At 40.1% G+C, this 12,436-nt stretch overlaps 1 protein-coding gene across 1 annotated transcript; it reads right to left on the bottom strand.

The window, feature by feature from the left end:
* Positions 1–1,813: 1,813 nt before the first annotated feature.
* tamalin (trafficking regulator and scaffold protein tamalin) lies at positions 1,814–12,113 on the bottom strand. Its single transcript, XM_042004070.1, has 8 exons — positions 11,781–12,113; positions 10,157–10,209; positions 9,081–9,135; positions 7,186–7,288; positions 5,954–6,047; positions 4,372–4,438; positions 3,742–3,808; positions 1,814–2,765 (listed from the first exon to the last, which is right to left on the bottom strand). The coding sequence occupies exons 1-8, from the start codon at positions 11,976–11,978 to the stop codon at positions 2,275–2,277; spliced, it is 1,128 nt and encodes a 375-aa protein (XP_041860004.1). The 5' UTR covers positions 11,979–12,113; the 3' UTR covers positions 1,814–2,274.
* Between the last annotated feature and the right edge of the window lie 323 nt (positions 12,114–12,436).

Genomic DNA, 12,436 nt, shown 5'->3' with positions numbered 1-12,436 from the left:
CAACAAGGCCATTTCCCCACTGAGGGACTAATAAAGGTTTTTCTATTCGTATTTTTATCTGTGTCTTGGTGGTTCCTCACGGGCTTCCTCTCAGCCAACAGGAGGGGGTAAATTGGGGTCTTCTTCTAGATGTGTGCAAAGCAGCTACATCACTGTTTCAATAAATGATCTTGGAATCTAGAGTTGCTTAAAAGATCCATCCAATCTAAACCAGCCTTGATTCATTGATCTTTCCTATTACATTGTATGCTGATCCATCCAATTAGTTTAATCAAAATATTTTATATTGGTACAGAGATGCAAGCACTTGTAATCAATCTCACTCATTAATAATAAATCAAGAATTTAAGGCATGTAAAAACTCAGTTACTTGATAACACAAGTGTTTGGATATTTTATCATTTTTCTTTTAAAGATGTGAACTGCAACCATTCTGCAAGAGCACAATCTGTTTAAAGAAGTCACATAAACTCTCCTTTCCTTACATCTTGTAGATGTGGTGTCACCTGATTATTTTTTAAGGGTTCTCTGAAGTTACTATGAACAAAATAGTTAATTCATTATTTAAGAAAACAGTTACTCCCCTTCTTAGTCTTCAAATGGAATTAGGATTTACCAGAAAATGTAGAAAAACTTTATTTTTGTTGCAGCCTTTTAAAACGTTATGATTGAGTTTCATGGCTTCATTTCCAGTGACAGAGTTTGTGTTGCTGCTAAAAGTGGTCCTTTTTTGTTTTAATAAATTGTGGAAAAATGGAGCAAGAAGCTGAAACTGAGGCAGCCTTGTCTGACCCACTAGTCCACCACTTAGTCTTTAAATCAGCTGTTATTTTAGCAGGCGGGTGACATATTTGCAGCAGACCGCATGCCTTTGCTGATCTCCTACTGTGTTAATTGCTGAGCATCAGCTGCGCCCCCCGCCCCCCTTGTTTGGCCCCTCCGTTTCTGTGAAATGGCCCTTTCACGCATTGTTTTTAGTGTAGCATCATCATGACTAATTAGCGCCTCGTTATGCAGTCAGCCTCTTCACTCTAAACCCATGTTTTTAAGCACCAGCGAGCATGCATAACAATCCTTTATATCAGTGTCCTTTCCAACCCCCCCGCCCCACTCCTGCTGTTTCTCCCTCTCCTTCACGGCAGTAAGAGCAGAGAGCACGAAGAGGGCCCGGCTCCAACACATGGCTGCATACCATCGCTCACCATCATCGTCACTACTGATGCATCTGTGAATGAGGAGCGAAAGGACAAAAGGGATCAACGCTGCAGAGCCAACGGAGAGAGTGACCACCATGACCTCATGGGTCAGCTGGGAGCCAGGAATGAAAAGACCCCGAGCAACCCCCACCCACCAAACAAACTCACACACCCAGCAACCTCTCGGGACAACTGAAGACGCCATGGAAATGTGGGAGCGTGGAAGAGGAGGAATCAGCGTTCGCCTGCGGGAGCTGAAAGAAAGCGGTTGTGTTGGGAATTTCGGGTCATGCTTTTCTCCGCACATTCCTCACTATTCTCCCAACAATAAACTGTGTCAGAGCCGATACAACAGTCTCCATTCTGGACACCTACCACCAGAAAATGCCTTAAAGCAACCAAATCCACACACAAGTCTCTAAAACTCGGGTGACAGTATTCCTAAATGGTGGAGGAATTGTGAATATAAAAAAGCTTACTATATTTAAGCGTCACATGGAAAAGGACATCTTTGGAGACAGATTATGTCTACACGAGGTCTGAGAGCTCATTTTAATTTAGCAACCACAGTTCCCTTTTCTTGCTAGTTTTGAACAGAATAATGAGCATAATGTTTGCAAATGCCACATACTTTATTCTTAGGAACCATTAACTCGGTTTAAAAATAAAACAGGATCTGACTCACTGCAGGTCATCAACAAGTTTGTCTTTTACAAATTACAGTTACAATTATGGTGGGATTTTTCTTCATATGTCAAAAGAAAAGTTTTGTGTGCAGAAAAAAAAGAAATATTTTTCATTCTGTATATAAACATAACATGTAGAAATAAATAAATAACTTAAAAATCAAGATAAACAGAAACAAAAGTTATGTACACCTGTGAAACACTGAAAACTACCGAATGTAGCCAATTGTTCATCGGTCCATCCAGGGTGAGGTGCAGCTATTCAGCCAGTTTGCTTTGCTCCCAAACGCTTCACTCTTTGGGGCAACTTGCTGATATCTTTGGTTTAGTTTGACACGGATTGTTTTTTTGGTCTGTCCTCTAGAGTTTGGTTGAACAGCTCTGTTTGCTGCTCACAGCTTGCTTTCCTCTTCCTCCAGCGGTCGATTCAAGCCAGGGATGAATTTAAGGAGACGCCTGCGGAAGCTCTTCTGTTTGGGTTTCCTTTGCAGCGAGCCCAATCCTCCCGGTTTCTCTCCCGAGGTGGACGACGATGACGACGAAGATCCCCTCATGTAGCTGCGAGTGCTGGCGCTGCGGGTCAGCTGAGTCTTGGCCACAGCGAAGAACTCGCTGGCCGGTCGGAGACGCTGCTGCTTCTGCGGCAGCTGTTTCTCTTTCTGTTTCTCGACATTATCTGAGTCCGCATTGCTGTCGGCATTGAACAGGCAGGTTTGGTAGAGAGGGTCGTCCTCGGTTGCAGTGCTGAGGAAGCTGGCGCTGCTGCTGGTGCTGCCGGTGCAGCGGAGCGCCCTCTGAGCTGCAGGGCTTGGAGCGCCAAGGCTGCCGTAGATGCCTGCTGACTCCAGGGACTCGTACACTGCAGCATCACTCATCACTATGCCTGCGGGAGAGGAGGGCAGTGTGAGGACTGGACTACCACAACATCAAATCAAAACATTACATGTTCTCCCACAACAAACTAAAAACGTACATTAAAAAATCTCGATGAGAATGAATAATGGAAAACTTGGTGAATCAATAGAAATAAGGTAGACTTGACTGATGCTTGTGGAAACTGGTAAAGAGCACAAACTTCATTATATACCTATTCAACACTCACTTCCCTTCATTTAAGCACATATTCATGACTCTAGCACGTTCTTATTATACTTTGCTATGCTGCAGCACTGCCTGGAGAATAGGATCAACCAGCCACTTGGCCAAAAATGTAAATTCACATATTTTTTACTTTTTGAAAAAAAGATCCATTGCAAGACATTTGGTTGGAAAGCTGCTGGTCACAAAAGATGCACAATACCCCAACACAAACCCAAAAATATTTAACCTTTTAATTCCTTTAAATATAACAAATTAATCATATACATATTTTTGGTATCATTAATCTATAGTGTAAAAACTCCAAACTAGCTAAATCTTAAATATTGACGCCTTAATGCCTTAATTTATTTACAATTATATAAAAACAAAATAAATACAGGGGGGAAAAAACAAAAAGGAAAATACTGGAATAAAAAAAAAAACATTTAAAAATTAAACAAATGAATAAGTATTAACAAATAAAGATAAATAATATAAATAAATAAATATATTCATAAGAACGTGCAAAATCAAGTAGATAGACAGAATAAATTGATTTAATAAAATAAATTAAATAAACAAAGGCCAGAAGCGGCTTGTCGCACATTCACAACAATGAGAGGTCAACAGAAGCTCAGCAATGATGACCTTTAAGTATGTTAACACATTAATACTGCCTCATTTAAACATCCTTTGGTTGTCTTCGTCTCATATTTTGAAATCAGCCATCATATTCTTTCTATAGGGCTAAAAAAGTTGAGGCACACGAGACGACCTACCATGAACAAGCCTCTGCTCCTGAACCATCAACGAGCGATATTCATCCCATTTCTCATGAAGAGTTTGCTACGGGAGGAAAACAAAAGATATTTGAGTTAATTGTGACAGAAATCAAAAGCACACAGTCAACAGAACCACTAAATTTAAGAACAGCTGTAACTTTTTAATGCAACCTAAGACTGTGTGTAATTGGGAAAAAGAATTCACTTTTGATTAGCACAACTCTTTGTCTCTTTTTGGTTTTGTCTTTAACGGGTTCGTATTAAAAAAGATATCAAGATTTTAAAGTGCACCAAAAGCAGAGAGTTTCAGCAGCAGGTTGATCTTTAAAATGATGGATTAGTGTGTGAGAAGGCGACTGTGTTGCAGTGGATTAGTGCTGGACAGCTGCTGTAATCTGGCTCAGTCGAGCCACTTGACTGGCAGCTCGAGCTGAGAATGTCTGCAGCGATCTGTGAGCTGGCTGCACAAACTGCTGATGTAACAGGTGGAGCTGCTGGGAGACAGGTGTGCAGCGGGTGGAGGGGGATGTGGCGTCAATATCTAGGATGCAGTGAAATGCGTGTGTGTGCAAAGCTGCTGGACACACAGTTGGGCTGACTTACTCTCAACAAACTGAACACACTCACCTTCAGATACTGCAGCCGCGCCTCCAGCTCAGCTTTTCGGATTGAGTCACTGTAAACCGTCTCCAGCCTGCAAGTGAAAAAAAACAGAAGGCCACAGAGTTATTAAGCTCAGCAGGAAACACTTGTAAAAACTACAAGGGCCGAAAACAGCACTACAAAAAAAACCTCCATTGAATGAAAGGCCCTTTTCATCAGCCAGTGGTGGGAAGGGGTCTGCTGTCGAGCAGCAGTTTACAAGCAGTGAGGAAGAATAAAAAAAACTATAGTTTCCACTCTGTGGTGCTTCAGTGCTACAAAACCTTTTGAATTGCAAGTGAAAGAACAACCTATAGCGCTTGTTAACACTGGTTTATTTGGATTTGAGCTGTGCATGTAATTTGATGATGTCAGTGTGTAAAACCCGAGTTTACACTACCACTCTGATACGTTTTTTTTTTTTTTTTTTCAGTAGCTCTGAAAGCTTCAGCAGAGCTGCACTAATTGTCCTTTTCATCTTTTACAAGCAGAGATGGAGGCTGAGGAAGAGAGGGCACTTCAAATTAAACACCCACTAAGGAAAAGGGGAAACGGGGAGCTTGGACAGCTTTATATGAGACTCAGATCATAACAAAATTATTCCAGCTGAGATAAATAGTTACTAAACTGCTGACTTTTCAAATCAATCTTAATCATTTTTAATATGCTAATCTATGAAATGTAAGGATGAGAATTTATTTTCCAGGAGCCAAAATCCAAATATACACATGATGTCTACATAAAATAAGGAAGGGCATCATATTTCAGAGGGAAATAAAAGTTTCTGTTATTTACTGTGTTGATATTTTAAAGCAAATGCACAAGCAGAACCAAACTCTCCTGCCCCTGTGACAGTTTTCAAAAACAGAACTACACTTGACTTTGCTCTGAGGGGTGTACAATAAGTCAGGCTTTTTTATGCCAACTGCTATGAAAAATACCTGCAACCCCAATGACTTCATTATAACTGTTCATTTTAATCAGATCCTGTTTTCTGTCACATAAAAAGGGTGATTTCTTTCACACAAAGTAAACCAGCAGCTTTCTTTAGTCTAGACACTTCTGTTCTGGTAAACCGAGACAGCTGAGGAGCTCCATTTGAGCCCCATGATGAAGAATTCATGAAAAACTCAAGGACTTTTTTAAAGAAAGGACAATGTTGTCTTCTATTAGCTTAATAATAATAATTTTAAAATCAACGTGGCAGAAAATAAGTTAAAATCATTCTGCGTTTTGTTTTTGCATTTGTAACTGAATGCATACAGGTTCCCATGGCAACACAACACATACAGACACAAGACAATGACCTCAGGCGTCACCAAACTATAATAACACAACGCTGTAAAAATGAATGAGTGAAAATGGCTATTTAATGCTTTACATCCTCCAGAGGGGGTTAGCCATTCCTAAATAAGTTACCATAGTAACCTAGTGAGTTTTTTTTTCTTTGTTTTTGTTCATACCTAAATTGAATAAAAATGTAAAAAATGGAACAAATCGAACATATTATAAACTCAAACATGAGATATTCCTGCTGAAGATGTTGATTTGTTTTGATTGTGTTTACCGGAGCGTGTTGCCGCAGGCCCTGATGAGCTGAACGATGTCCTTGTGTCGAAATCCCTCCACAGTGGCCTCGTTCACACTTGCAATAGTGTCTCCTGTACACACACACACACACACACATAAATGACATAAGAATTAACGTCAGTAGTGAGATCAGGATGCTTCCATCTACTGTGGCTGCAGTTACTTCATGATGCGGCCAAACTGAGGGATGTTTGATTCCAGCTTAAACCTTAACACATGTGAAACAAAAATATGTGCAGTTGTGGCATTCAGCTCATCATTACCTCTCAGTCTCCTTGAGTAAAACATTTATTTTAAATCGAATATCAGTGCAGTGTGTGTTATTAAAGCAGTTAATCTGTCAGAGTCTCGCAGTTTCTCTCTAGGCTCAGCAGAGTGATTAGACGCGTTTTGGACTTTCATTCGTGACAGCGGCCTTTGTGAGGCTTTCCATCACAAAGCCTATTTTCTTCTCATTGAAAAACCACAGCGGTGAAGTCATTGTGTTCACAGCAAGACGCAGCGGACAATAGATGTAGCATGCGAAGAATGTAGGAAGTGAAACTCTGAAGAGAGAGAGAGGCGGCAGCAGCAGCAGACAACCACCTTCCCTCATTTTTTGACAAAGTGATGGAGACTTAACGCTGAGAGCGGCCAGCTCGTGACTCAGCCGTCACGAGTTGCCAAACCAGAGATAATTTACAGAAGCAAAGTGGAGTAGAGAGCTACTTCTCATCAGTTCACTTTAATTTTCCCATCCTTGCCTGACCCTCTCCAGCTCAGAACACCAGCAACTCTGATTCATTAATGCACTGCTTCCACTTAAAAAAAAATAGACATAAAATGACATAAAATAAAAATATCACTTCCTCTAAAATAGTATTTCTGAACCAGGAACATTGACGTGAGGAGGTGGCAAATACGTGTTGCCTGAAACAGACGCTTATTAACTTGTTTGTCGACTGGAAACCAGAGTGGGTGTTGAATTTATATTTGTACTTCCCTAAACAGCTTAACAGCAGGGTGAAACTCACAAATGCTTTTGTTGATGCAAGGAGCACAATGTCAACTGGCAAACACAAAGCAGATGGAGCTGAACCAAAACCTAACACCACGCTCACTTCCCCTCACGTGTATTTCCAGTGTTTTCCAGGTAATTTCAGACATAGATGGATAGACGCAGCTCAAGCTAAAAGAGGAACCATACAGAAGAAAGAAAAATTTACTCACCAACTTTAAGTCCTGCTCGCTGGGCCGGGCTGTCTTCGTGCACCTTACACACAAATGTGCACATCTCTACAGAGTTTTGGTCCTGTTGGTGGAGGCCGTAAGTCTGAAAGAAGTAGAACAAAGTTTCTGAGCAAAAGAGAAACCACTTCCTTATTATTGATGTCCAAGAATGACCTTACATAGTGTGTCTGGTGTCTGCTGTTCTGAAATAATGTGGTAAAGACAATGCAACAAGGAAAAACCACCAAGCGACATGCAGAGGAAGGCAGGACGGACAGCGACGGAGCAAAGGTTTTATTATGAGATGGCTGAGAAGTGACGCAAAGAAGCAAAATGTTTCCTTTTTTCTCATAAAACAAATTCAATAGTGAACTTGGGTAATCTCATTCACACATGACATAAAAAAATCTTCACACAAAACTTGAGAGGCTAAAGTTCACCTCAATGAAAGCTGAAAAAGTATCTAGAAGATACTATTATATGTACTAACTTTGTAAACTCTATTGCAAGTATGCAAATTATAATAAAACTTTATTAATTTGAGCTGCAAATAACAAGAACTTGTCTCTGAACTTATAGATGAATCATTCAGTCAGTTTTGCTGCTACGAATAGAGCAGGTCAACGTTTTCAAATATTTTCTTTTATCTGACAAACAGTCCTAAGATACTCAGTTTATTTTGATTTAATACAGAGAAAATATGCTGATTTCCTGTTGAAACCAGAGAAAACTGTTATTTCACTGAATAAATTACAATTCAATCATTTAAAAAAATCTACTTCTTGTTACTGTTCAGGCAAATCTGTGGCGTGCTGCTTTAAAACAACTCTAAAGTAATTATTTTGTACATATTTCCTTGCATTTGCCTATTTTATTTATCCAACACTTAAATGTTTTGTCATGGAAACGTGTTTTTGCCACTTCCTCATGTCACTTCAGTGTCTGCAAAAGACCACAGAGCTGTAGGACAAAAACGCACTTCCCCTTGTCATGCAACGTCCGACCAGTGAGCATCCTGCTGAGGAAGCTTTTGTCTTTTCTTTGGCTATAAAATAAAATGATCAAGATAACATAAGTGTATTGATGAAAACTGGTAATGATTCAGATCCACTTGTGGCCGTTTTTGCAGCTGCCGGCTTTACTCTCTGCAGCCCGAAAGATAAACATGTTGCCATGCAAATGTCACATTTACATGCTGGATGCTCGGCTCCATATGAACATTACAGAAACTAAAGGGGGAAAACCACCAGGAAACACAAGACTCCACACTGATGGCTGTCACCATCAAACTGCTCCTCATGGCCTCACTTCCTTCTGGCCACAGACAGGCAGGAAGGGCGGGAACGCCTAACGAAAGCGTAAATAGAACACCATGTCTTTTCCCAGAAGAAATACTTTACTCCATTAAACTTTAACTGAACACCAAAGCATTAAATTGTCTATGTTATACTCGCACACTTTAATCGTTTCTGAAAACTATTTAAAGAATGGGCTTTGATAACAAAGCTGACAGTGTGAGACGGCGCTGCAGGGCAGCAGATCGGAGCGAGATATGTGTAAAGCGTCTGCTGCTGGGTGGGTGAGAGTGTAGCAGGTATTACATGGGATGCGTGTGAATAAACCACACAGCTTAAAATACAGATGCTGGAAGGGAGAGGGAAAAAAAGGCATCTTTTCCTTGCTAGAGTCATGGGATTAACATGAACGAGTTATTTGACTGAGGAGTGACCTTTTATGCCCTTCGGGGCAGGGAAACACTCAAATAATCATATTTCTGTCACATAGAGCTGGATCATCTGTTGATAGAGATGCGGTACATCATGAAAATCCTGCTAAATGGTTCTCAGAAGGTTCTAAAACCCTCTCATACTCTATGTCAGGGTTAAACTACTTACCTGAATCTCAAAGCCAAATGATTCCTCTTCTTTTTTCTCCACGACCACCATCTTCCTGAAGTAAGAAAACAGAAAAATTTAACATTTTTATCTTGATCTACTCATCTCTCATCACTTGCTTTATATTTAAAGCTAAAGAAGATTTGAAAAGTCATGTCTATTTGCATTTATTTTGATTATATGCGACTAATTCAAGCCAGATTAATGCAAACAGTTGATAGCTGCAGTTTTAACATGAAATTTTGTTTTTCTTACAGTAAAAATAAAATTGTCGCATTAATTAAATGGAAAAGGGGAAAAACCATTAAAGGAATGTAACTAGAACAGAGCTGCAACAGGAAATCAGGTAAATAACATTTATTTGGTGAATTAATTAGTAATTTTCATGCAAAATGTCAATATATTGTCAGGCTTAATCTATGAGAACTTAGGAAGATGCTATTTGATATTTTATTTTTATTGCTTTCAAATTATTTTTGGATTGATCATATAATTGTTAAATTGAAAAAATAGTTAAAGTAATCACTGATAGCATTCATGTTTCAGGGTTATCTGAAACCAGTCCCTATAGATTACCCATTTCTCAAATTTCTTTGACATTTCTAAACCTGTAGTCCCCAGACTCAAGAGTTAGTATACGGCTTCCTTAAAGCAAATAATTTGGTAATTAAAATACAAAAAGTCTAGGAAGAAACTGAAAATAAAAGACGATTAACGTCTGAATTCATTAAAACCCTTTTCTAAATTGCAAAACAGGTTACATCTGCTGGCTGCACAGCACTTCCTCTGTGTCTAGCAGCATCTGGACGTCACAAGCAGTGACACAGAACGACCATCTGTTAGAAGGACGTCAATGCAAGACGTCTCATGCAGAAACAAAACGATACATGTAAATTCATGCCAGCCCTCCAGGATCATGGCACACGTTACCACAAAAGATCAGTGTGTGCGGGGGTGAAGGGGTGTGCACTTCGAGATGACAGAGATGTCGTCAAAAAAAAAAAGAGACGTGTACGAGAGCATTGTAAGAAAAAAACAATCAACTTCAGTTCAAGGAGATATGTGGGAGACTTCACCTTTGTGGTTCCGGTGACTGTGTTAGGGGTTTCCATTTCTGTGGCCCGCCACCCTGTGAGGAGAAAACGAAACAAGACATGAAGCGTATCAGACACCTGCTTCAGATCACTACAAGATTACTCATAGGGGTTTACCCCCAACATCTCCTAGACACATCTACTGTTTACATCATTGTATCGACTAGTCCTTCAGGTTTCAAAGCCGGACACGTGCCACGCAGTTGTTTGTTTCTAAAAGCCACTGATCCCTTGTGTTTGCCTAAAACACTGCTGTCGAAACCAGAATTGCATGTCTGGCTTAAGTTATTTTACTGTCAAGTGTTTGTGTGCTTCAGCTAAATTTAGCTTTAATTTCACACCACATCAGCTGCCCACTCAAACTGTTGACCTGTTTAAAAATTCCCATCATTTGAAGTAGTCCACACAAACACTGTGGTGAACACTAGGGCACAATAAGTGCATTGAGGGAGAACTGGTGTCGGCAGCAGGTCAGGCCCCTGCCCTTACCTGACTGTGTAAATAAGAAAGGTATCTGCACAGGAGCCTACACTAAATCACTTAAATCAATCCACCTCTGTTCACCCTCAATCATTTTCAAATGCTGCTCCCATGAAAGCCTGCTTTGTGCCACAGTCTGTCCGCCTAGTAAAATGCAGCTTTCTTTATGTCCCAACACTTATAGACTTGTCCTGCACTCGTCTCAATGAGTGCATTTATTCCCAAATACCCACAGAGACCAACGGGGGTGGCTTGACAGGATCTCTGTCCCTCCAGCGTGCACAATGCAGTGTTGTAGCCTCCCCAGCTCTTGTTACTACACACTGGCAGTGTGTGGGTTTGCAGCCAGCCGTGCCTCACTGTACAGTACGCTGTCTGGTTCACAAGCCTGTGTGAAAGCTGCTCTACTTCTGAGATGTCCCTGCTAGAAACCTCCAAGAGTTACAGAACTGGGTGAAACAAACAGTCTAGAAAATGTGCTGACTGACCACTAGAGATGCAGACTGATTACCAGTATTATGCAACACGGACTACAGCTGATGTCATTCTTGACCATAAGAGCAGGGGGGGCTGTAAGTCCTTAAAAAACTTCACATATGGGCTTGGGTTGTGTTAGCTAATAGATACTGTAGATGCCAAACTAACGAGGCAGATTTGTTTCACAGCATCTTCAGGAGCAGATTAAATTGTTTGTGGCAAGTTTTCAGAGAAGTAAACTCAGTAGATTGAGCTCCATTTCATTTCAGACAAGAGCGGGTTTGAAATGCATCTAGAATATAATTTAATTATCTTGTTTAATTGCCTTGTTTCTTATTTTAATCATTTTAATCCTAATAATGAATTCTGATATGAATAACATCACAATATGTGTGGTCCAAACTGGGATACCCTCTCTTTGGAAACTTTAGCTGGAAGTTCCCAAACTTTTTCAACAAAGTACACATACGCATCTCATATCATATCATATATATATATATATATATATATATATATATATATATATATATATATATATTTACATAGATTTATTAATAACTGAATACTAGTTTTAGAACTAACAGGTTATGTTTACCTTTACTGGACAGAAAATAGTGACAGCTTCCAGCTATTTATTTATATTTCTTACCTTTTTTAAGTTTCTGGGCAGCGTCCCACCGGAGTACGCCAGTGTCTTGTAGTTATAAACCTCTGAGGAGTTAGTCGGTAAGTCCACTGTCCTGCAGCTGTCCGACTTTGACGAAGGGAAGTAAATGTCGCTGTCTTGGGATGCGGATCCGCTCTCCGGCCCGCTGGAGTTTACCTTCTTCAGCCTCCTGAACGTCATTGTTGATAACTGAAGTTAAATTGTGTCGCTGTCCTCCAGTAGAGAGAGAAAAAGAAACCAGGTAGATGTTGATCCTCAACGTGGACCTGACTGCCGCAGCTCCCTGCGCGAGCGCTGCCTCTCAAACGTTGGAGGCGGGATTTTGTTGTGAGGGACGCAAATGTGGGTTGACGTGCATCCTCTGTGGTGCTTTCAATGACGGTTTGGATGTTTTTGTTTTACATTTGCGTTGCAGAAAACGAAGGTGCTGCAAAACTCATTCAGTTTAACATGATTATAGTGAAAATATAGTGTAACGATTTGGAGCTGAATATTAATAATTACTTCTTTTTTTTTTGTAAAGTTCCATGCTAATAAACCAGCTTTTCATTGCAAACGTTGATCACAGATACATAAATTTAGCACAAAAAGTAAGTAAATGAGTTATTTACCCCTGTAATAATACCTTGTTGTGTTGT

Source organism: Melanotaenia boesemani, chromosome 13, assembly GCF_017639745.1.
Source record: "Melanotaenia boesemani isolate fMelBoe1 chromosome 13, fMelBoe1.pri, whole genome shotgun sequence".
Classification (NCBI taxonomy): Eukaryota; Metazoa; Chordata; class Actinopteri; order Atheriniformes; family Melanotaeniidae; genus Melanotaenia; species Melanotaenia boesemani.
Note: the sequence above shows the minus strand (reverse complement) of the source record. Positions and strands in the feature narration are given on the sequence as shown.